At 37.8% G+C, this 27,080-nt stretch overlaps 1 protein-coding gene across 2 annotated transcripts in view; it reads right to left on the bottom strand.

Moving 5' to 3' along the window:
- Window positions 1-27,080, bottom strand: part of gmds (GDP-mannose 4,6-dehydratase) — a 273,322-nt gene that overhangs the window by 18,352 nt on the left and 227,890 nt on the right. For both annotated transcript variants that reach the window (XM_066722692.1, XM_066722700.1), the window contains 2 exons: window positions 25,465-25,583; window positions 22,038-22,134 (listed from right to left, as the gene is read on the bottom strand). In XM_066722692.1, coding sequence (XP_066578789.1) covers window positions 22,038-22,134; window positions 25,465-25,583 — 216 coding nt within the window. The remainder of the gene's footprint in view (window positions 1-22,037; window positions 22,135-25,464; window positions 25,584-27,080) is intronic.

The following is a 27,080-nucleotide window of genomic DNA, read 5'->3' as shown; positions in this document are numbered from 1 at the left end:
AAGCTCTTCTCTTTACTTGAACTGTCAGTTAATTGGCCAACCAATCAACTGGTAGGTCTTAGGTTTTGGTTCAGGTTGTGAGAGCTGGCTGATGCCCATCTTTTATGTCACTCCGCATATTAAGAATCAAACAAGTATGTGTGCACAATCTAAAGATGAAATGTGAAAACAAACATCCACGTCTCAAGGTAAAAAATGCTGCGCAGCCTGGAGAGCCTGTTTGCGTTTACAGAAAAAGAAACCGATGTCCCTCAAGCTCATCTAAACCCCTATTATCTGTCTTCTGTTTCTTTCCCTTCCACCTGTGACTTACCTCCTGTTTTTCTCATGCTTTGATTTTACAGGCTTGGTGGGTTTTACACCGACACTGCTAATCCGCTGGACAAAGTTATGATTTTGTGATGAGGATTTACAGTACTGTCTGTCACTGAAAGTCAATCACCAATAGGAGAAGTCATTTATAATCTGTAATCCTGCAGTAATGATGCAGGCGGTTGCCTTTTTTAGCAATGGAGCTCAGTCTGGCATACATTCACGCCACAAATTGTGTCAGAGCTTTAAGATCAGAACGCACTGTAATGACAGAACAAGATCTCACTTAACAATACAGTTTTAAATGTATTACTCACACTATAAACACTCCAAAACATATTGGACTGCCCAACCTAAAAGCCTGTATCACTGCAAATTTGTAGTCATTTCATGCCTTAGCTTATGCACGTGAAAAAAAATCAGTTACACCTGTCACTGTGCAAAGTCAACAAATAAAGTGACCATGGGTAGGAGAAAACATCTGACACTGTCATACTGAAAGAAAAGGTTACCCAAGACAGTTCTTAAAATGCCACAGATGCGCCTCAGATCACTGAATCCTATTTTGGAGTCAATTCCTAGTCTCCTAAATCAGGCTGCATGTGTGGCTAAAGGACCCAGAGCCCCACAGAGCGAGGCCTTGACAAAGATGAGCAGAGCACATATACTACAGAACTGGAAGCCTTGCAAAACAAACCTCTGTAACTTAAAAATGGAAATAAAGCACCAGGAAAGTCACGATAATTGGGTGGCAACGGCTTGCGTTCACAAAGCCATGCAGCCAGTGTTTCAGGAAGAGTCTGAAGTGTTGGTAAAAGCGACCCCGCAGGCCAGGAATGTGCAGAGTGCATCCTTCATCTTCACAGAGAGGAAATCCAAACAGCAGCCTTTCACATGACATCATAAAAGCCTAATTTATCACCAGCCACCAAACATCGAGAAAATCATAACATCCTTTCAGGAAAATCATGTGGAAAATAATCAGATTTACTTTGATGAAAGCTTTCCGCAGCTCGGACCAGGTCCAGCAGCACTGACTGTAACCCTTTGCGAATGTGATTCTCCAGAACAAGTGCAGAACTGACAGGTCACTCTGGAAAAACACAAGAAAACGGCTTCACCGGCTCCCGGATCTGCTTAATGTAGGTATGCACATTTTTACCTAATAACACATCTCCAATGACTTGAGACAGACAGCAGAGGTGTTTCAGTCAGCACCCAGTGTAACTGTAAGTTTCTGAAGCTAAGGACTGTTAAAACTAGACAACAGACTACTAAGCTTAAAGCAATTTTGTCAGTATTCAATAATTGACATTATTTTACTGAGATAGATCTGTGAATGGAGGAAGACGGGGCTGTGACAACATCCGCTTGCTAGCATAAATGTCAGACCTTAAAAAAAAGTATATTATATATATATATATATAAACACATATAAATACATAAATACATATATGTATATACACACACACGCATATCTAAATCGATTAAATGTTTCAGGGGGAAAACACCTTATCGCAGGAGTGACCATACGTCAACCAGTCTGTCTGAAGTCTTCCTATTTTCACACCCTAAACCACCTGCTACAAGTCAAGCATAATGAGCAATGTTCGAGAGAACAATGGGGACTAGTATTCCCACAGTGTTACTAAACACTCCCAAACTTTCCCTAATGTTCTTTTCTGCGTATCACACAACACACAGGGAGTCATTTCATACCGTTAACGACTGATTTAGTTTCACTTCTATCTGCTTGCCGAGAAAAGAGGAACTACAGTGCCAGTTTGAGAGAGAAAAAAATAATAATCCACAAAAGGAAATTCCTTCAGGAAATGCCTGGCTCCTAATGCAGGGATTTGTTTCCTTACATGCTGTTATGCAAATTCTTTAAGAGTAAGTGTTGATAAAGTGATGTCAAAATTAGTTAAACAGAAGGATAGGGTCGGCTTTCAGGAGAATACAAACTGTTTTTTTTTCTTGTTCTTTAACCTCAGGAGGCAAGGAATGAAAAACATGGACTTGTGACAAGTTTGACCTTTCCAAGAAACAGGTGAAACATTTGAATTCCCTGTAGTGGTCACTGTTCTGAAGTGGGTTTGATGGGATATGAAAGACTGCCAACCATAACAGTAACACCACTGTAGTGAATGTCTTATGACATCAGCTTTTTCTACTACAGAACTGATTAATCTATAGCTTTTTTCCCCTAAATGGTTTATTTTATGGGGATACTTAAAAATATAAAGATGTGTCATTTTATTTTTTCTGGATAATAAAAAAGTGTTGAATAGAAATCTAAGAGTCATTGAATCTCCTTGACAATTGTACAGATGTGAAATCCTAATTTGTTTAAATAATAATTGCAACAAATTATTGCATAATGAATAAAGCAAGTTGAATATGAATTTACCTAATGCTCTCAGTATTTCTAAGCATTGTCTGGTGATCTAGACAAAAGAAAGAAAGCTATTCTATCTGATCTCTACCTTACCAACAGAACCCACTTCATGGGAGAATGGACTCAAACAGAAAGACAGGACGTGGGAATAGACACAAAAGCTACATATATGGACAAAAGCAGTACTTAAATGAGCACTGTATTAGTAATATTAGCTGCCCTTTTCTTAACCTTTTGCCCCAACGTGCCAAGAAATGCCATTCGCTCTGCAAGTAAACAGTGTGAAACAGTCTTGTGTTCCACCTGTGTTGCTATACAATTAATGCTCACACCCATTATTATTGCTTATAAAAACATGATACACTAAACTTCTGAGTTACCAAAATAACCCAAAGGCATTATTTCAGCAAACCTATCACAAAATTGGCACTTGTTTTTTTTTCTGCACACACATATTATCATTCCAGAATAAAAATACTTAAAAAAAATATATTTATTTTAAAGATAATTTGCATCACGTCAGCATGAAGCACATTCAATGAAAAAAAATGTAAATCAATTTTTTTAAATGGTACTGTGCATATATTTTACTTATACTGTGCATATATTTCAGTGAAACGGGTCTTTGAATACACTGACTATTTTTTACTGTCTATTTCTGTGCATTGCATTAAAAAAAAAAGACTTTAGCCAACATAAATCAGACACTGTTTAAGAGTGTGACTTGGACAAAAGCCTGTGAAGACAACTCATCTTAGAAGCTGTAGCTTGAGAGCAATTTAGCGTCAGTGTCTGAGCTTTCACATGGACCAAAAGAAAGGATGACCACAGTAATCTGATTATTGGAGATACTGGAAATAAAGGTTACATCTTTGCCAGTGCCCTGTGACTCAGCAGGACAAGGATAAGTCTAATTTCCTGTCCCCACTCTTTCAACTGATGGTTCTGTCTATATAAACTCATTAAAAATACTGTTCGGAAAATTCTCTCAATGTTATAAATGTATCCTGCATGCTATAAATACAATCACAGGGAGGGTGTACACTGAAGCAATACAGTCAATACCCTTTGTCACTGTGTGGAATGACAATTGTAAAAAAATTAATTAAAAAAATGAGGTACATGTCCAAAATAGTCTTAGTGTTTATGGCCCATCACTGGTCACAGTTTGGAGAGTGTCTAAATCATACAGAAGCTGAAAGCCCGTGGGATGCTTCCTTCAACAATGCACTCATGTTTGCCCTAAACACAAAGTTTGAAATTTACTTTGGGAGGCCAATTCAAATTCATGGGAATTTTGGGGATATTTTTTTTGCACACCCCACTGGGATGCAACGTCTCCAGACCTACCATTCAACGGCAGCCGCATGAATCTGGTGTCCATAGCCAATATACGTGATAGAAGCCCCTTTTGAAGTGGCAGCCCTAAAGGAGGAGACTGCATGACTCCCATGTTGATTGGGACTATGCTTTGTGGTTGGATGAAAGTCAAAATTGAGACTAATGTAAATGCACAGCAGTGGCATTTAGAGAAGAATTTCCTCCCCTCTGGAAAGCATGGAGACAGATCTGTTTTGCTTTGGGGCTGTTTTTTGGACCCTCCGCTCCTGGTGGTCTTGTTCAAATTGAGGGACAGATGTATTTCAAAATATAAAAGGCATTTTAGCCACAAACCTGATGTTCTCCCTGCCAAGAAGCTCACAAAGGGACTTTCCACCACACTAACAACCAGAAGCACATATCCAAGAGTATGATTAAATGGTTTCGGGATCACAAAATCAATGGTCTAGAACAAGTCATGCAACCTGCAGAAGAGATTGTGAATGGAGGAGAGATTGAACACCCCTTCTGAGAGGTTGATGAGTCTATTAAAAAGCCACTTAAAAGTTATTAATACCAAAGTAGATTCACAAAATACGTATTGCCTGGGTGTGTATACATTTGAAGACTGTATATATAGAATTATATGTAACTATTTCTGATATATGTGCAATTGATGCATAAATATTGATAGTCATACAATTCTTTATTTGCATGTTCTCGCTAAATCACTTCTATTTACACTTCATCTGTGGTCTGTATACATTCGGAGGCTACTGTATATTTGGACATGTCTTTAAGCCGCTCCTGGTACAGTAGTTGGTAGGCTTTGCTCTTGACTGGAATGCCAGACATATTAGTTTACTCTCATAGCAAGTTCAGTAGTCATTTTTGGCCCACGTTATCATTAGGTACAGGGCCCCGAGAAAAGATTGTTGTTGATAATGTGCTTGCATACCACAGACACCAGAAGCTGTCAGATATTCACAACACCATTTAAAATTAAAATTCTACTGCTTTTAGGAGAAATACTAAGCTCTACTAAGCATTGCTCTTTACAATACATGATAAACAAGTCTGTAATTTCACATAACCATTCTAGCACATTGCATAACCCGCCAATGACCTACCATTCTGGTTGGCAGGGGAAAAATGATCCCCTCTAAATCAGTGTGAATGACATGAACTGCTTCTGCTGAAACATAAACTGTACATGAAAATATAAAGCCTCCAGCGAAAAAGCGAGACACAAGTTAGTCTCACAACAAATGTTCTGCCATCAAAGACAATACACAATGTAATGTGGGTGACAATTGCATGCGTATATTTATCGTAAAGCAAACCAAAAAAAAGACAACATAATACAACAATGCACTGCACGTATGTTCAAAGAGATAGCTATGGATGATCAGTGTTTGTAAATTAGTTTCCCTGTCCTTTGAGTAATGTAATTGATTGATTGATTAATTAATTAAGTAAAACCCATGCAAATCTATCTTGTCTGAACAATCCAGGGTTTTGTATTTGTATGTGTGTGTTTGTGTATTAGGTTATTCTGAGCTTGTGAAAATGAAATGCCAGAAATAGCAGGCAAAAACAACTGCAAATGACTGCAACATCGACAGTATTCTGGAATCTGCACTGTACATAGTGGCCACTTCGCCCGGGCAAAATTATTTTATAACATTGTGATGTCAATCAATGGTCGCAATGCAGGCAAAGAACACGATTTTTACAGCTTTCTTTGGATGTGACAGCAATGGTGAAAACAGAACCAAATGTACCAGTAAGTACTTCCCTTGTAGACTGAGGATCTCCTTTGAGAACCAGTTCCAAACAACACGCTGCTGTATGCAATGCAAAGTAAATGCTGGAAAATTAAATAGACTGCTGTTTCTTTTGGACTAATATATTTGGCTCACCAAGGTGATTTCGAGAATGAGAACGCTTTATGATCCTCTGGACGGAAAGCGGTGGAGATGGAAGAAACAGCTCTTGCAGCACGACACAAGCTGTGATTTCTCAAAGTCTACTGGTAGATGTCTAAGCCCACTGGAACTACTGAAGTGACTGACTATAAGGGCCCTGCGTTTTACGCGACCAACTTTCTTTGGCTGCACTTTATTTCTCCTGGCTCAAGGTAGTCTTGTAGTCGGCTTATAGGAATCAGTGCTGTTTTTTTTTTTTTTTTTATATATAAATTTTTTGGTGACAAATTATGTCCCACTAGTAAACAAACATGTAAACTATTTATTTACACATTCTAAGCAATAATATTGAATGAGAAGTATTAGTAATAAAGGGATGCATGAGTAAATAAATGTCCTTAGGTGCTGTCACATAATACTTGAGTTGAGACTATTAAAGACATTGGGAGATTAACTAACTATACTGTATGAACAGTGAACCCTTTTAAAAACAACAACCAAATACAGATAAAAACAGTTTGTGCAAATCTGCATCTTCTCTGGAAAGACACCTGACCTCTAGCCAAAGCTATATGTACAATATTCAAATTGTGATGCAGCATGTGTGTAGCAGCAAGTCCTAATTACTTGCCATAACCCACTTTACAACTTACAACAGCTCCTATACCTGCATGTAGGACATTACATTATTAAGAAGAACTATTATGCTATTTGCAGCATTCACAAGCAAACATTTGAACTCAATAACATTTTAAGAATGTATTTACACTTAATGTGTAATGTGTTATGTGTGTAATGCAGAAATGGAAACACAACCCCTCAAAAGTATGATAATAAGAAACAATTCCTCCTGACTTGATTATATTGCTACTCAGCCATAAGGGAGATAGTGTCTTGTAGTGTTATTTTTAGACAACTTACATTTCGTCTCACGTGGAATTTATGCTTCGAGGCGGTGGATTGTTATCTGTGTCGGAGACTGCTGACATTTAATAATGCAGGTGCATTCAATATAAAAATTAATGTAACCCATTTTTAGGTTTGTTTCCCACAGTTCATGTGTACAGCAGATATGCAGCCTGTTTAAAATAAGAAACGTCTGTGTTGAGACACTGCCTTTTCAGACCACGACTGAGACATCACAACAAATTGGTGACGGAAGAAAAAGCTAAATATTTTTCAACAATGACAGCACCGAAGTCGTATGCAGAATGCTAACGTGTTCGCTACAGCAACCCCCCGGGTCTACAATGCGCTAGCACCTGCACATCACATATGCACATGTCTGGGGGAAACCCTGGAGGTTGATTTTTATTCCTGTGTTGGGATATTTTGGTTATTGACAATACAAATATTTTTCTCAAGTGCAAATGTCCCATATATGACAGGCAGGAAAAAAAAAAAAAAAAAAAGGATTTCTTTAAATAGCACAAGGCTGATTTGAAATGCAAATCAGAAACGTACATCGTTACATGGTCACACAAGTTCGGAAACTCCATTATACAAATGTAGGTGTTCATGGGTTAAAGTCTAGTAATTATCTGAAAGACGAAGTTCAGAATTGTCACATGCATTTTTTCCCTGATATTAATCAGCCAAAGGACGTTTCTACAGAAATGAAGCAATTAACTTAATCTCAATGAGCCTCAAAAAGCTTCTGTCTTTTGTGCAGATCTATAGTCCTCATTCAATAAACTGTTGAGTTTCTCCTTCAAAGAGTCTCCATTCTCACTGGCACTTACATATAACTTACAAATTGTCATGTGTTGCTTTGGCTAGGTTCATCTCACTGTAGTGTATGTTAAACTTCTGTGTTTTAACTGCTTTCTGTTCTTGTTCAGGAAGGAGAATGCTCCACATTGGTTCTCTCTATTGATTAGTCACTCGTCAAACACACATTCTCACACACAAAGTTCACGAGCTAGCAGCCAGATGTTATCATCATGGGCCTTATTTATAAATTGCTGCTGAAACTTGAGCAGTTGATGAGGCTAGCTAAGCAGTTGTACCTCTGACCTTGCTGTATTCAACTTGCCCAATCAATTTATGTTTAGTATAAGCACAATTTCCCATAGTCCCCCATGGCTGCGGTGAGAAGAAGCTGAGTAAGCCTAAACATTTCTTAACTGCAATCTTGTCTTACAACACCAAGGGGATTTGGGGTGTACCGAGGGACCATAAAAGAAAGAGAGAGAGAGACAAACATGCTGAATGAATTAAAGGCCCAGGGGAAAGAGAAAATTGACACTGACAGTCCAATTAGGAAAGAAGCATTTGCAGAACTTAAGAGGAGAGAAAAAATAAATAACACCAAAACCTAAAACAAGATTAAGCTCAGCCAAAAAGAGCCTGCAACTTGTTAGGTGCAAATCAATCACAGGGAAAAATAAACAGGCAGAAACGGTGACAGCTATATTGTACTCTCAGTACTATACATGTTTCATAAAGAAAAGGGGAAAAAGGAAAAGAAACTTAGGCAGCCCATTAACACCAGACAAAGTAAACCAGCAATATTATGATATCAGATACCATGCAATCAATGCTCACACGTCAGTACCATTGGCAACAATGGTAATCACCTACAACTACATTCCACTCTTGGTATATTTTTAACCTGTAACACCCACTGGAATACTATTTGGAGTTGTGTGCGGGAAGCAGGGTTTGTGTGTAGCCTGTAATGACGTAGAAGAGCTCTCTAGCCAGCTCTGCATTTTATTGGAAACCACAGTGAAGTTACAAGGGCGAGAGAACCTCAAAGCTGCCTTTGTTCAAGCAAATACCCTGCATACCCAGGTATGGAGCACCCTGCCTGGAAAACTGAAAACAATCTCTTCTATCTTCAGAAAGCAGTAAAAAACAACACTGCTTTTGCATAGTGCTCTCCTTTAGATCGAAACGGTTTTAATCCTGCAGGCAAGTCTGAACCCTTGTGATGAGAGTTTTACTGCTATCCACACTGGAAACTTTAAGTATCCTCACTCAGGTATATCAGCTATCTCAGGAGATTTAAGATTCTTAGAGAGTCATGATCATGCAATAGATAGTTACCAGGGCTGTCTAGTACGTCAAGCAAGGTGAACCCACTCCAGCTCTGACACTTGTATTTGCATGATTATAAATCATCGTTAACCGAGCTTCAGAATGTGAAAACAGTACGAAAGGAATACATCATCTTAAATATTCTAACAAAGTAAATATGAAAATGAGCATTATTAAAATGTCTTGGAAATGTGGCCATAAATCTTAACTGTGGTACATGGTGTTCTTTAAAAAAAAAAAAAAAAAAAAAAAAAAAAAACATTTGGATGCAATGTGAGATTCATGCAGAAAGACCATTAGAAACATTTTGTGGGGAAACAAATATGCATTGGTTTATGTCAGAAGTGTCCTTTTGAGAAAATAGAGAATAGTAAAATGGTCACGACGTACTGTTCCTGAATCCCTAATAATAATTAAAAAAAAAAAAAAAATCAACATATGCATGTTATAAAAATGATGATGTTTTAGGATTGTTATATAAATGACTCACCACTGCTGAAATATTGACATATCGATTGCAACCAAAGATCTATAATTAATCCAAAAATGTGTTTATGTACTGAGTATCATGACCGCCTAAAACTACACAGAGTGCAATATGAACAGGAGAGACTCCCATTCAGTAGTATTATTGGCACAACACAGAGGACGGAGGACCACTTGTTTGCTCACAGCCTGCATTTCTCCTCTGGCTGAAACTCCAGGCTCCTTAAAGTATCCTCGTTAGGGTAGGCTGTAGTCTGGCAACTACTAGACGTCCATTATACGTTTTTTGTAAGATGTTTTTCCCTAAAATTGCAGTCTACTTCCTGCAAGTGTTCCCATAGCTATTTGGCATTACTTGGATAACTACATCGAACATGACAGTTCAATTCATCATCTCGCCCGATGGGGTCTGAGCAACATGGAGGCCTGGCCAGCTCCTCACGGACCTCGCATCCCACTGCTATTCCACTTCTGTCAGCGGTAGATATATGAACTGATTATTATTATTGTTGTTGTAGTTAATAATAAAAACAGAATAAGCAGACAGGTTTTAGCAATTTCTTTAATTCATTAAACAGACGACGCTCTGTCCTACTCCCACAACATCTCCACTTTGACACACACTTGCCAATTCATGCACTAAACAAACTCTAAGGCCCTTCAGGTTCCTAGACAGTTACGACTGTTAAAAACAAAAGACACAAAAACACAGCTATGAGGGCATGCGTTTCAGTTATTAACTATATACATTTATCATCAATCAGTCACTGTTCATGTACACCAATAAAACTATTCCAGAAATGTAATATAGCTAAAACACAAATGACGTGCGACAAATAATTTAAATAAGCCTTGTGTTCTTTTTTTGGAAACGATCAGGTTCAGCTTTAGAAAAGACTGGGAATGATGGAGGAAATATGCATACATGTACCTGCAAAGGTGGCTGCATAGTGCCAGGATGCTTTAGAGCGATTCCAGCGAGAACAAGTATTATTACACTGATAGCAGTCAGAGATACGTCACTAAATTCTACTAATCTTCGCAGCAGGAACAAAATTTGCTTCTTCCATTTTTTTCTTCCCAAAACACTCCAAATATGACTAGTATGCACTCGAAAACCAGCAAGTCCATTCCTCAGATGCTTACATACTGCTTACCCAAACTCACTAACAAAGTTAACTTTAGGCTCTTAGAAATATTGTGGAGGACTACCTTATTTGCTAGTAGCATTTTTCTTGATGTTTGTGAGCAGTTAAACAAATATACCTGTGGAGTGGGTCAGTAGATAAAGTAGATTACAAATCTCTAGGAATACTTTATATGCCCTTTATATGAGTATTTTTAAGAATATATTGAAACGTGCAGTTCAGGTGTGACAGGGCTCATTGTGAAGATAAGTCTATTATGGTGAAGTGAGTCCTAGAGCTACAGTGCTGCGTTGTACACTGGAAGACTTGTCTTTGGGCGTAGTGGGACTGTTACTGGTTGGTGCTGTGGGATCAGACACTTGGAAGTGTGTTTGAGACTGCAGGTTTCAATATGGGGTGTGACTGCAACTGCTACAGAGACACCCATCCATTTAATTATTTGAGAAAAGAGCATTAAGCAGTGAATTCAGCAGTTAGCCAAATGTCATTTCACCATCAAGGGAGTACATTGTTTCTTTTTTCCTTGCAGAAGTGCTACAGAAATCAATCAATCAAACGGACAAAGAAACAAAACACTGGAATGCAGATAGATGAGCTTGCAGTGTGGTTTTGAAGTTGCTTTATGTTTTAAAAAATAGATTTTCACATCAATTGAAACTTCTGCTCTGATGGATTCCTGCACTGTTAGGTGTCAAAACTAAAAAGTTGTAGGGTTTGTGCTTCCACCTTCTGAGGTCTGAGGAACACGGAGGCCTGGCCAGCTCCTCACAAACCTCACATCCCACTGCTGTCAGCAGTAGATATATGAACTGATCATTATTATTATTATTATTATTATTATTATTATTATTATTATTATCATTATTATTGTTGTAGCTGTTAATAATAAAAGCAGAGAAGTTTTATCAATTTGTTTAATTCATTAAACAGACCCTTCAGTTCGTGCAACTCCAATTCCTACTAGATAGTTTTCAATTCCAATTCCATGTTCATAATAGAACCGGAATGAAATGGAATTGACCTCAGCTCCGGCTGCAGTGCTGGCCTGGTGCAGTTTGAACTCAGGGCAGTCAATACTGTTAACTTACTTCAAGGTAACCTGGGTTTCTGTGCAACTTCAAGCAAGTCAGTGAGCAGAACTGATAATTAGTGCCGCAGAGTCATTAGCAGGTCACACTGCAGCCCGAGGATGTTGCTCTGTAATCCACCTATTTTCACCTTGGCGGTGAACTCATCACACCAGACGTGAAGATGGCTGATTTACCACAAACTCCTCCTCCAGGCCGAGGCAACTGTAACAAACCTGCCACAGGGCTTTTAGCAACTCAGTGCGAATGGGGCTGTTTCCATGTTACTCTTTTCTGCACAACAAACACATAGCCTTTCAGGCAATTCCTACCCACCAATCAAGCCTGCATAATTTGGCAAGAGATGGAAAAAAAAAGAAAAAGAAAGCAAACTTCCACAGCAGTGCACTGCGAAAGAGCCCAGAGCTCAACAGAGAAACCACACTGCTGTCAGTCAACAGGCAACAGTTTATACCTCTGAGCAACCTGTGAACTTGCAGATATGTCAGTCTTCCCTGTCCTGCTGACAGGTTTATCGGTTTTCATTGGCATGTTATCTGTTTCCCGAGTAAATAAAAGCTTATGGAAAGTTTTTTTTCTGCTTTTCACTACCAGAGAGAAGAAATCTTTCCAATTTCAGTTAACTAAAAGCATGCAGGGCCATGACCTTTCCATATCAGCAATGTACTTGGAAACGATACAGATGATCACTTAGGGATGTTCCCTCGATGACCTGTTGTCTATATCAATCTGGGCTCACACTTTCCTCTGCTACTTTAGGCATGTTGGAAAGGTGTTTGAAGTGTTTATCACTGTATAAATGCAAATTTACTGGAAAACCCTTCCGTGGCTATAGGAAGTATTAACTCCCCATTTTGTTGTATTACAACTTGAAATTGTGATACATTTAAATGGTTTTGTTTATGTTTGTAATTAGATCCATGTGCTGGGTGGTGCCAAATACCTTCCAATTTCTAATGATCCACTTGACTGTGCCCTAAGAGAAATTCAATGCCATTGAAAACTTTTTATACCCCGCCCCTGATCTGTGCCTTTCCACTTCATCTCAGAGTTGTTTTGAAAGCTCCTTGGTCTTCATGGTAGTATCTTAATATTTCTCTTATGAAGACGTATCAGGTTTTTATTTTTAATTAATTTGTCCCTCCTCTCATTTCCTGATAAAATAAATAAATAAATAACATTACATTAAATCAAACAGAGTGAGTAGATGTGATAAGCAGATATTATACATCTACATTTAGGAGTTGTGGACTCATCCGAAAAATACAGATGGAGCAATCAGATATTGTATCATATCCTGTTTCATATTTGCTCCCTGTGATCAAAACTAAAGGGAAAACAGTTATCCACAATGATAAAATGTGTATTAATGCGACAGAAGACACACATTGTTCATTATAAATCCATCTGCAAATGACAGCCACAGTCTATATGAATGTTTCATTCAGATCAACTGTCAGTTGGAGAGCAAAGAGACATACTGATGGTATCTTCAAAGAAAACCGCTCATACAAAATGTAATGAATTCCACAACTTCTTATCTAAATTAATATAATAGAATGTGATTTTTAATGTGTCTTATTAAATTGAAATATTGCCTTTCATCACAACAGACCATCTTTTACTGAACAAACAGCCTACAGGCTAAAGAAAATACAGATGGTAAGAACAAATACAGGAATGTAATTTACAGCAATTGAGCTATATGTATGTGTCTATGTATATACAGTTAGGTTCATAAATATTTGGACAGTGACACAACTGTCATCATTTTGGCTCTGTACGCCACCACAATGGATTTGAAAGGAAACAAACAAGATGTGAACAATCCAACTGAGCATACATTTAATTTGGTGAAGGCAAAACTGCAGGCAAAACGCCCCAAGAACAAGCAGGAACTAAAGACAGCTGCAGTGCAGGCCTGGCAGAGCATCACCAGGGAAGAAACCCAGCATCTGCTGATGTCTATGGGTCCCAGACTTCAGGCAGTCATTGACTGCAAAGGATTTGCAACCAAGTATTGAAACTTAATTCATGATTATGTTAGTTTGTCCAATTACTTTTGAGCTACTAAAATTGGGGGGACCACATATAAAAATGGGTGTAATTCCTACATCATTCACCCAATTTGGATGTAACTACCCTGAAGTGAAAGATGGAAGTCTACACTTAAAGCACATCTTGATTGTTTCCTTTCATCTTTATATATAATACACTCTACTCAAATGAGAGGCAACCTTATTGACAAAAAAAAGAAAAATTAAACAAACAAATATTGAAAATGGTTACATTTGTACGACCTTTTCTAATGAGTTTTGTTTACTGGGATGGGATCAAAGGCTAAAGATGAAACTGTAAACATATTCATACTAGCTGCCAGGAATATATAAGCCTATTACTTCAACTTAAATTAATTGTTTATACAAAGGTCTTACAAAGCGTTCGTTATTTTTTCTCCAAGATAACTCATTTGGATACTGTGCTTTTTCTAAAAGTCCTCTAACATGTTTTTATTTGATTTTCTCCTTTTGCTTTTTTTTTTTTTTTCAATTTCTGCTTGGGGGAAGTGATAACTTCATGCATGTCAAACACTCAAACTGACAATCGTAATGATATATTACACTAATATTAACAAAATCCCTCAGGAAGTTTGGCACCCATCAGTCAGATGTTGTGGTAGCTTATTGTGTTACCAAGCCTTTAGCTTATACTACACAGGCAGATAAAAGAGGGGAGGAGGAGAAAAAACTAAATCACAAATAGAATAATCCAGATTAATAAAAATCCTCCTTCTTCGTCTTTGATCAGTTAAGGACCTCATATTATATAATTCCTCAATGGTTTAGATTTGATGAAAAAAATCTGTTTAACTGTGTTGTTATTTCTTTTTATTCATCCTTGACATTATTCAAAGTTTCATTTGCTGCCGAGCATCAGTGTGACGAGAGTTTCTTTGAAACGGACTTGTGTGACTTGTGAGATCATTAAATGCTTTCCCAGATGTTTAGACCAATTACACAATTTGGCAATATTCAATTTGAAAAGCACATAGGGGAGGATCTCTCTGCTGTGCACCTTGGTTTTGGTCCATGTCTGTGAGCAGGATCATCAGAAACACAAAGACATGAATTCTCCTCATAAATATGCTCATTGTAGTATGCCCTCGTGGCATATATTCCATCATGTGCATCATCTTCCTTAATGTTGACACATTAAAACTGCTTCCATTCATTTATTTTTGTAACTATACACCTCCAACATTTACATCTCTCTCTCTTTCTCTCTCTTTGGTTCATACCAATTGGACAGAGGTTTGAGGATCATGATGACCAATCAAGAATGTTGAGTTTATACTGCTTTTGAAAACTGGTAATAGGGTTGTTATCGTACTGGAAAATCCATTTGCACTCAAACCTTGAGCTTCATAAATGGGGGTACCAGGTGTTTCTGTCTACAGTGTCTTGTCTGCTGTCATTCCTTCATTTCAGATGGAGCACCAGAAATTAACAACTGAAAACAGGAGCAGAGCAAAAAAGAAAAAAAAGAAAAAAAACATCATCCAACTCCACGGGGACGATATACTTTGTAATATACCTTTTCTGCGCTGAACATACGATTTGGTGTGTATGTCTAAAGAGCTCTCTTTTTATTTGATCTGACAACAAAACACGTGAATCCCACTCAACTTGGGAGTCATTCAGCATATTGTTTTTTATATTTTATATACGGAGTTTGAGTATTGCATTTTGTGTTCTATGTTATTAATAAATGTTTATAGGTTGATATTGTATTTATATTTTGTATTTAGTTCTAGCACAATAAACAAGCATATATACTGTATATTTAAAATACGGCAGAGTTCATTAGATTTTGGACAAAATCTCCAAGGATTTGAACTAAACGTTTTGTAGATTCCGATGGATTCCATTGTGTGTGCATTTTGTCTCCATCTCACCTGATCTGACGTGTTTGCTAGAGCACTGAGATGGGTTAAACAAATATTGAACCATTATAATAATACTAATTTAAAAAACAAACTGTTCCGGTATGTACAAGCCTTTCCTCTAATGAAAATGTCAGTTAAGATTTTCAGTCTTTTTTGTCTCGGCTATTAGGTGCAGGACTAGCTATTAAAGTCTCTTACCTTGCATGACACCTTCTCTTTGATTTTTTTCCTTTTGTTCTGTAATATTTTTTGCCTGAAGCTCTCCAAAGTAAGCAGAAAGGCTAAGGATTAATAGTGGTTTGTCATATTTAGCATTCCTATTGCAGGCAGTCAGGTCATAAATCTTAAAGTTATGAATGTATTGCTTCGTAGGGCATCACTTATCAACAACTTTTTAAAAAGTGGCCTAATAAAGATATGCAAGTACAGTTACTATAAAAAAAAAATGTCTAGTGTATTGAATTCTAACAACTATATAACTCTTATTTGATTTATTATTAATTTCTTGGCAGGCACCCTTATCCAGGGCAACTTATACGTTACATGAGCAATACAAAATTAGTTTTGAACCTGTTCAATGGGATATATTTAATGTACTTTTTAACTTTAATTTTGTTATCCCATTCCAATTCAGATTGTATTGCAATTTAAAGCAATGACAGCAAAAGATACATTTTTTGGAATTGATATATAAAAAAAAATACGATAAACAACGGAGTACTGTTGATGACAAGACAAATAGCAATGCAGAATCTAGTCAATAGTACTCATCTCACCCAAACAGGTATTTCCAGTTCAATAGGGCAACAATGCATAACTGGATGGACCGTGGTAGATGTACCCGGAAAAGGGGGTTAAAAGGTGAATCTGTTGAATAAATTTTTATGTTAATTTTATGCAAAGGCTGAAAGCTATAGCCAATGTTGTGAAGGGGCTGTTGTAACTGTTTCTTATGTTGTTTATTTGCTATTCATGAAGCTGTACACGGGCAGAAATGTAATACTCCTGGAAGTTGCCCTACAACAAGCTGTTTGTTAATAAGCACGCAGTGATGCATATGACTGTCGGCTCTGCTACTTCAAACCTTGCCAAAAACACCGGTGCCAAGACGCCTACAAACCAAAAAGCCAAGAGGCAAGCTATGCTGCCCTTTTAACAGCTAATTTGTCTTGTGTTAGCCCCGGGGTTGAAGTGCTGACACTGTCTATGAAGCTGTTGATCGGCACGGCCCGTTAAAGAGACCCATCTCCTGGAGCCGGGCAGTAATTACAGTGCGAGAGAGGCGGCCCGCCCCGAGACCCGGGCACGTCCTTTTGTGTCACTCCAAGGACAGGGCTGTGTAAACCCCATTCACAACCAACAAAACAACAGCATCAATAAAGTCCCCGTGGCTGACAAGGTGTTAAACACTAATGACATAACTGCACACCTGGAGCACAATGAGGCTGGAGACCACAGGGGAAGGGGCTCACATTCCTCCCACTGTTCTGCAAAACAGAGCCCAACTTCAACGTGCACAATTCAGAGGTGATAAAAACTCACACTCTGTCACTGCGGTGTGTACTGTATGACAACTGCCAGGGCTGTCAGCGTGTGATATGTAAAGCTGCTGATAATCATAATAATATAGCAGGGTCCCTCAAAGAACACAATTAACACACCCTAACCAGACTTCAATCTCAAGTGCTGCGGTACTGATAATGCAAAGAAATGCTACACAGTCGAGGATGAAAATGTGTGCAGCAGGCAATCGAGAAGGTCGGGATCTGAACCCATATTTTGCCTTAGCTGTGGCCCCCTTTAAAATCATTAATGGGGGTTGGATGTGTTCTTGGTAATGACCTGTGTTCCTGTTTTTTTTTTCCATAGGGTTGCTGTCTGGTCTCTCAGACACCCATGAAAGAAGCTGCCTGGTCTTTTGTCCCTTCTGTCATTGATGCCTTTATCAGACCATACCGGGTCATCAGAGAGTGATACTTCAGGGCCCAAGCACTTGCAGAGACTAACAGGCAGGCAGTGAACCTATCATCTCTGATACCGTCTGTGCTTACAGTGGTTTAGTTATGAACATGGTCCAAATTATGGGAATACATCTGCAGCAGGCATGAGGAGATGGCCATGGTAAACTGATTTCTTATCAACGGTGCCTACTCTTTTTGTTTTGTTTTCAAATGACCAAGGTCCATGAGGATTTGCTGAATTGACACCGAGAGGGAAAATGAACTGTTCTATGAAACGGCTAATGTAAAAGTTGTCTTTATTCTGAAGAAATGTTATTCTATTGACTATCAAGGTTGCTTCTTCCAAGCCCTTGTGTCCAGTAAAAGGTAACACTGTCAGATTCATAATGGTGGGATTAGCCGCTTCAATATAAAAGAGACAAATCCGGACAGATCACTCACCTGAGCTTTCAATAATCCCCCAAACATTCCCCACTGTTTATAGTTCTTAGAGTTTTAACACCTATTTAATCCCTGAACACATGGAAACTGAATCTGACTTCAGGGCGGCCACTAGAGCAGACAGTCCTGACTAACATACACTTCCTGCAGTTGTAGATTGATATGATGACTCCATTCTACTGACTTTCAACATAGATACTCAAAACACCATCTTACAACTGCACTGATGCAGACCTTGTGATTGAACTTCCTCTGAGCAGGCTCCTTACTCAGCCTTATCAAGAGCTAGCCAAACTTCAGTCACATGCACCTGCACTGCTTATTACATACAATCATAGGGTATTTTATTAGCAAACACTGTGGCAAATCTATTTCAGTTATATAATCTGATAATGCAGTTAAATGCAGTTCATGTTTGGAATTTTGTACTACCGAAAAGTGCTTCAGACAACTTTACAACACCAAACACACTGCAACCAAATAACAAAAAATATGACATCAATTAATAATTAAAATCATCATCATCATCATAATAGTAGTAACATATTATTATAATATATAAATCACATGGTTACTGGAAATATGTGAACTTCCCAAATACATAAAGAGGAGAGTACTCTGAATGTGTTACTAAATCCACAATTTGGTCTTTCAGCGGGGCATTGTGGTAACTAGGATTTTAGTGAGAATTGCCATTGATGACTTTAGAAGACAAATTCAGTATAATACATACACACAGTGGCTATAGGAAGTATTCAACCCCTTTTGATTTTGCAAATTTTTTGCAACCTGACATTTTGATGCATTAATTTCTTTTTTTTTTCTTCTTTTGATTTAAACAACCTACACCACACTCTCAATGGAGGCGTTGCCACTCCTAAATAAGCTCAGGTGCAAACAATGAATGGACTTCATCTGTGTGCAATTAAAGTGGTTCACATGATTTCAAATTAAATACACCTGTCTCTGTAAGGTCCCACAGCTGGGTAGTGCATTCAGACCAAAAATACTACCATGAAAACCAAGGAGGCTTCAAAACAACTCTGGGCACAGATCAGGGGAGGGGTATAAAGATTTCAAACGCATTGAGTATCACTTGGAGCACAGTCAAGTTGATCATTAAGAAGTGGAATGTACCCCCCACAATCTGCTTAGAGCAGGCCATCCTCCCACACTGAGCAGCTGGGTAAGAAGGGCATTGGTGAGAGAAGCCACCAAGAGGCCAATGACAACTCTGACAGACCTACAGTGTTCCATGGCTGAGGTTGGAGAAACTGTTAGTTTGTCAACAATAGCTCAGGTTTTCCACAAATCTGACCTGTATGGAAGAGTGGCAAGAAGGAAGTAATTTCTGGAAAAAGCCCATGTAAAATCCTGTTGAGGTTCAAGATTCTGTGTTCTGATTAAACAAAAGCTGAACTATCTGGCCTAAATGCAAATGTCTGGTGCAAACCCAACACAGCCCATCACCCAGGAAACACCATTCCTACTGTGAAACATTTTTGTTGCAGCATGGAGATGCTCTGCTTCAGCAGAAACTGTGCAACTTTTCAGGTTAGAGGGCCAAATACAGGCAAATCTTTATAGAAAACCTGCTTCCATCTGCAAAAGATCTAACACTGGGATGGAGATTCACCTTTCTGCAGGACAACAACCCCAAGTAGACAGCCAAAACGACACTGGAGTGGCTTAAAACAAGTAAGTGAATGTCCTAGTGTGGCCCAGTCAAAGCCAGACTTGAGACTGATTGAGATTCTGTGGCAAGACATGAAGATTCCTGTCCAACAACATTCCCCATCCAACTCGACAGAGCTAGAAGAATTTATATAAAAAGGAGAACGGGTGAATATTGCACAATCCAGATGTGCAAACCTGGTAGAGACTTACTGCAAAAGATTCACATCTGTAATTGTGGGTCTACCAAGTACTGACTCTGAGGGATGAATACTTTCCTAACCAAGGCATTTCAGTTTCTTATTTTTCATTAACTGTTGTTTCAAAATAAAAAATAAAAAACAATTGTGCCTCTTCACAGTATTGAGTACGTTGTATAAATCAAAGAAAAAACATCTAATTTAAATGCATCAAAATTTCAGGTTGAAACACAACAAAATGTGAAAAAGAGTGACCAAGTCCATATATATATATATATATATATATATATATATATATAGTCATATACAGCACATAAGATATTTAGCTGAAAACGTATTAAAGGCACATGTTTTGGAAGTTTGAATACAGTGTCAACCCTGTGAATAGCAAACAAAAAACATTTGAAATAGGCTCAGTAAGAATGTAGAAAAACAAAAGAGACTACTTTGTTGCCAGTGTTTTGACGGTGCTCATTTTTTTTGGCACGTCAGTACATGCTTTTTCTGCAGGGCTAAGGTGAATATCTGATTGGTCTGTAGTTGGGTTGGGGACTGCCAGAAATTAAAAAAAGAGAAAAATTCCACTGGAAAGCTCTAAGACTTTCCCTTTCAGCTTATTCACAGCTGATAACAGACTTGAAAGATGTAAAATGTAAGGTGTTGCCACCATTTGCCGTCTATTGGGCACGACATGGCCTCCTGATGCAGCTGACAGGGTCAAAGCAAGTGTCACCACCAGGGAGGAAGTGGGAGGGACATGCTGTCGGGAGTTGCAAAAGTAAATAAACAAATGCTAATGTCAGCAATAAGCTCTAAATTGGTCTACACCACAGCTAACGGTTGGTTAGAGAGCAAACCAGGCTCTGGGCTCTACCTCTGGTTATTGACAGTGTACTGATAAGACAATGAACTGCAGAGATTGACTTTTCCTTATTTACTACAAAATTCCTATTTGTACTCTATTGTACAACCTAGTGTTACAATCATCTCGAGTAGGAGTTTTTGTCAGAGCTGCATGGAGAACAAAGAGCTGTACGGACAACAAAATAAAACAACAGTATTTCCTTATTTACAAAAATGCTCCAGTATAACATTTTCTTTTTGAAAATCTAAACATACCGCTGCCAAAACCATGTAAGATGCAGAGTATTTTTTGTTTATTTTGTTTTTAAATTGTAAATGTATTCTTAAAGTAAATACACAAATTAGCTGCTGTCCAACACTATACTTTACAAAGGAGAGAGGGTTGATTTGGGTGGGTGTGTGATTTTAAAGATGTGAAAGTGCATCAATCACAAACATATATACATATGTTTAAAACTTGTTATTATAAGTATTCACAACTTAAAGTAAAAGTATTTGCAAACTTTGCAAAACATTAGGTGAATATAAGAGACTATTACTGACAAGGTTATCAGAAGGAAGTTCCTTATCCTACTATTATAAACATCCTAGCTTTTCTGTGTGGGATTAGATAAGGAAATGAGGTTCTAGTTTTTTTTATATTCAATATTTACATAAGGTGTCTTGAGGACTGCTTTTGGAGTTAAAAATAAATAAATTAAGAACAATCCTCAAACTCCATCAAACCTAAATGTCTTGATTTGTGGGAAATGTTTTAATTTTGTTTTCTTGGTTTCACCCCTCATTGCCCCTAACTTGAATGCTTTACTAACCTGCATTTAAAAAGCCTTGAGAAAACTCATCACCACCCCAAACTACCAAATATACCAAAGTCTTTCCTGTCTCATTGGTTTCATATTATCCTCTCACATTGAAAGTCTATGTATGCAAAATGTAACTGCTCTTCCCAAACTTGGCTTTATGAGAAAGGGAAGTTAATTTCCTGGAGGCATTTCTTCCAGGGGCCAAGGTAAAACATTAAGCGGCCGCTCCGTGATCACAGACGCACGCGGTGTCCAGCTGTAGTCAAGGCAACGTAATTGGTCACCCATATTGTCTGTGAGAGTGTAAGGCTCGGCAGCAGGAGTTTAATTAGGCTACTTTCACAAATAACAGGGCCAAATGTAACAATTAGCTGGGTGAGTGGTTGGATAATTCACCATTAATTTTACAGGTAGTGTTTAACTTACCACTTCAGTGGGCCTGTAGAACCGAGGATCAACCCTTACATGAATCTCCCCAGTCTCTTGACACCGACCAACTTCATTTTCATTCTTTCCGTCCCATCTGTAAGGAGAGCAAAGTCAACGCTATAAAGCAGGTTGGACTGTAACCCTCAGTATCACAGATCACTGCCTGGCAACAATGGTCAACGGAAAGAAAAAAAAACACACTTAGATTGGTAATGCCATTCTTTGTTTCTGCATACATTTATATCCTGCGCACTAAAAATTATAATTTGCATGGATGTTTCCTACTAAACAGATGTCATCAGAAAAAAACTGTCTTCTGCACCTTTTTAATCACCTGAAAATCACCTTTTCAAATTAATTTGGAGAAATAATGTTAATCAAGGTTTATATATTACATGGGAAAAAACTGTAGGGTAATTGAAATGGCAATATAATTTTGTTGTCTACATGTTTTGTCTTATTCCAAAACAATAACACACACTTCTGGTTTTGGAGCAGGATATGACATGAAGCAGACAACATTCTCTCATGAGCTTAATGCTTCAAAAATGATCACATTAACTTCCCTGAGAGTCAGTGTTGTAGAAAGAAAACTCATTAATTACAATTAAAGCTGACCTGTTTGAAAATTATATGTTCTGAACAAACCTGTTCTTCAAGAAGCATGTGTGGGTTGTGGGAACCTTTCACAAATGGGACATATGGCAAAGTCAAGCTTTTTCATATACCAAAGGAAAAAAAAAACTATTTACATTTCTTAAAGTATTGGGTAAACACTTACAAGAGCAAAAACCCTTGAACGATTTTCTTTGTCCTATCATAACCCATTGAAGCTAATAAAAACTCAAAGGTTCTCCTGTAAAGACACATGACTGAAGCAGTTTCCTAGTAAAATTTATTTAGCTCCTTGTACTTGCCATTCGCTTCATCTAATTTTATTTTGGATTATTTCTGTTGCCAAATACCTTCCCTTCACTTCACAATTATGAATCACCAATTGTTAATCAACTTGGATCTCCACTTTGGCTCAGGAGAGGTGAAAACGACATACACATACTCCGAAATGTACACTGTGAGCTCATAGGTCGTGACAAGTCAGGTTTAGTTCTAGACCACAGGTCAAATAAATGCACTTGAAAAATGCTATTTACAACAATCTTTTTAAATTAATAATGGGTCAGTCAAACATATATACACACGGGTATATATTTGTCTCAACTGACTCAAGTGTTCAAATAAAACATCTTTAAATTCCAGGATAATTAAATTGATTATTGTTATTATTTTTGGATTGCAAAGTCTTGGTTCCTTATTTTCCTCCAGGCGTATAAAATCACCAAGCAAAAATGCTGTGAAGAAGTCACAAATGAATAACTATTTATTTGTCAAAAATTAACTGTTTTTGCATTGCATCCATTAACAAACTAGGTGTTTTTACATTTATTAGTTTTTTATAAGTTATCTTGAGTCAGACATCTCTTGAACACTTTGCAAAATTTGTAAAAGCTTTTATATGTACATAAGAGAATCATTAAAGTCTGAGAGTAATGCCAGTAGTTTAAGGTTAAGTGTAATATTCATATTTGAGGTTCTCAATCAAGTAGCATTCCTGGTATATTTGTGGGGCCTGTTAAAGCAGCTTTCAAAGGCAGCTCTTTAATGCTCCCTGCTGCTATAAGTTGGTAAATAAATAACTGAATTTAGATTGGGGGGGTGGTTAGTGTATGTGCAAAAAAGTATTTATATATTTATGTATGGAGCGGACGTGTTGGAAAAGCATGAGCTTGTAAGTGCAAAAAAGCTAAACAAAACAAAAGACTGCATTGGAAATAAAATACATACCATCTAAAGTGTGAATAAACAGAAATAATGATCCTTCAATTATTAAGCAGCAAGCAAAGCTGTCCAAAACAGAACACTTGTAAGATATAACCAGATCTCTACAAGAATAACTTTGTTAAATCAAGTGACTTTAGGGTATAAGAAGTACAGCTGCTTGTCTATGTGTGATGTGAGACATCAAAGGAACATTTTATACATGTTGCCTTTTGAATATCAGATGGGATTACCAGAGCCTTGAAAGAAAATCAAACAGCCCAATATCTGAGAGGGAGGAAGGAATGGAATACAAAAACAGAAGAGAGGAAAAAAAAAAGGAGATTAAATATTACAAACTCACAGCAGGGGTCTCATTTCCCTGCTCCTTCTGTGAGTCCTTCAGCTTATTGTTAGCTAAAGTAGCTTGTAAAAAAACATATCTTATAACAATACAATGTTTATTTTGCAATTTGTAGGACAATAATAGTAATTGTATGCCACAGCTCAAGTCATTTTAAGTCACTGCTAGTTTTGTTCTGGTCTGATTGGAAAAAGTGATTAAACATGGATATAATCAAAAGATTTCAGAAAGGATTTGGCAAATGATTTATAGTCACAGTAATTTTATTATATTGACAACAGATGATGTGCTTTTACGGTCTTCAAACTGGGAATACATCAATGTCAGAAGCCTGTTGAAAGTTCATATTATTCCCTGTGTCTTGTCATTATGTATCTTGTTACATATTGCCATTTAAGTGGTCTACATGAATACCCATTGTTGGCTCTTCTTATTTGCCTGGGTAACCACTTCATAAAAAAAAAAAAATCGCTTCTATGAACTAGACTGTAAGAAGTGCACAAGGGAAGCAGATTTGCTTACACGATGGTATTTGGTGCAGCACTACGCAGAACGGGATCTGTAACACTAATACACTTCCCTGTGTCGTTTCCTCTTTAGCTTTCAGAACTCTTTCCAGCAGCTGTCTCATTGTGTTGTTGGAGATTTTTTTCCTCTCTCCCCAAGAGTAGTTCTAATCAGATACAACACCAGGGAATTGCAGACAAATTCAACAGAGTAGAAATTAAGCAACTGGATTGTTATTGAATCAATACTCTCTGTAATGGAGACTTATTTTCATGATTTCTAACAGAAAACAACTTAACGTATACCAGGGATGCAAAGCAGCACTTAAGTTGCTATCAAACTGTAATGGAGAACACATGCAATTTTACAGTGGTTCCAATAACTGTTCAAAGAAATATTGGAGCCACTAATCTTCGTGACAAAGAAGCTTGCGAAATAATATTTATTTTAAATGCAAAGTCTTACCAATTCTTTAAAATTATGGTAATATTCTATGCCTTATGTGTGACTTTTGATCAAACGATCCCAGACCTTTTCCATTCTTCATTGCTCTTGATGAGGAATGCAGAAAATGTTTGCTTGCTGGAATACCATTACACATCTCAGGAGGAATCTGAGGGCGATCACACGGAGACAGCCAGATATTGGTCCAATTATTAGACAAATCCCTTTATAATTGAAACGCGCATGAGTCACCGAGAGAGAGAGAGAGTGTTCCCTGTGAGGCCCTCTACTTACACAATCGTCTTGTTGATGTACTTGAAGGCTTTTTCTACAAACTCCCGGACACTGTGGACCTCGCCGGTCGCGATGACAAAGTCCTCCGGCTCCTCCTGTTGCAGCATCAGCCACATCGCCTAAAGAGACACAGGGACAGGAGCATTGTGAGTATCAGCAGTGATCGCAGACCACGACCTGAGAAAATCTGTTTTTTTTCTTCTTCAGCCAAAAGAGCTTTGGAGGAGTCGGGACTAACATGCAGTAGCAACTTTTTTTCCCCATAAGTTCCACTGTAAGAAAGAGCAGAACTGTGATTCGGTATGTTTCTGTTCTTTTAGCCTCTTGTACTTTGTGTGCACACATGTGAATTTTTGATGGCATATACAATGCCAAAATGAAGTTAAAGACACAAGTCCCAGTCACGTCTTCATGCTCAGGACTGGAAGATATACCTGAAGAGAATGTGTACAGAGTTTGTTTGGGTATGTGAATCATTGTAGATTCAATGGATGGATAAGATCAGGTTTTGATTGAGATAATAGTATGTGTACCAGCTGGCGGAGTATTATTTGTATTTTGTGTTTGTGTTTTGCATGATATCTCTATTTAGTCTCTATGGAAGCATGGAGACAGCCCATACATCATTACATTACATTTCGTAAATATTTGATGTGGGGGACTAGAATTCTTCACGTGATGTGAATGAAGACTTATAAAACTAAGATTGTAATGGCGAGACATGGCTTTAACTGTCAAATCATGAATGGATACATGCCTGGGAAGAGGGGTGCTCTGTATCTCTAGGCCAGTGGTGTGGAGCCCAAATGAGGCCTGGATGTGTAATTTTCCATTATCATATATACACTTTCCAATTTTCACATTCACACACCATAATAATGCCAACATTCTTACCAATTCATGAAAACACCCTAACCAGCCTTTATTAGGCCAGCCTGTAACTCAAAAACAAAGAACATGTGATTTTAATAGAGGAATCACATCAGTGATCCACCATGTTATGCTGTCAATTTGGCTAGACAGACAGCTAGACAAACATAACCAGCTCTGGGTCAGGTTAAAGACCCCCTTCTAAGAAAAACTACCAGCCTTTTATCTGGATAGGATGCAAAACCTAACACAGTTGACTTAAATCTGCATCCATTAACTTTATCAGCAAACAGGATATCATTAACCATGAAATAACCTCATAGGTCAGATTACCTGTTGGTATAATAAAAAAGCACAAAATAAAAAGCAGATGCATAATTCATGATTCATGTAATGTGATATTCTGTACATTATATATATATATATAATTATTGCTGCCACTTTAATACACATAGGATTAAAGAGATATGGCTTGGACAGCTGTGCCTGGAGACAGTCTTTGTGATTTCCTGTACCAAAGCCCGGAAATGCAGGAAAGCAAACCAATAAATAAATACATAAATACATAAATGAGACTAAAACCTAAGACCTTGTGAACAGGCTTGCAGTCTGAGAAGACTGCCCTTTGCACTTTAGTGCTGTCGTCATTGCGATCCTCCTGGGAAATCAAATGTGGGAATCGGGAGGAAATGTCCCCGGGGCATCTTCTGCCATTCTAAATCATTTATCGACACATGCATTGCTGC

Source organism: Amia ocellicauda, chromosome 2 (genome assembly GCF_036373705.1).
Source record: "Amia ocellicauda isolate fAmiCal2 chromosome 2, fAmiCal2.hap1, whole genome shotgun sequence".
Classification (NCBI taxonomy): Eukaryota; Metazoa; Chordata; class Actinopteri; order Amiiformes; family Amiidae; genus Amia; species Amia ocellicauda.
The sequence above is the reverse complement of the archived record's forward strand: the minus strand, read 5'-3'. Positions and strand labels throughout refer to the sequence as shown.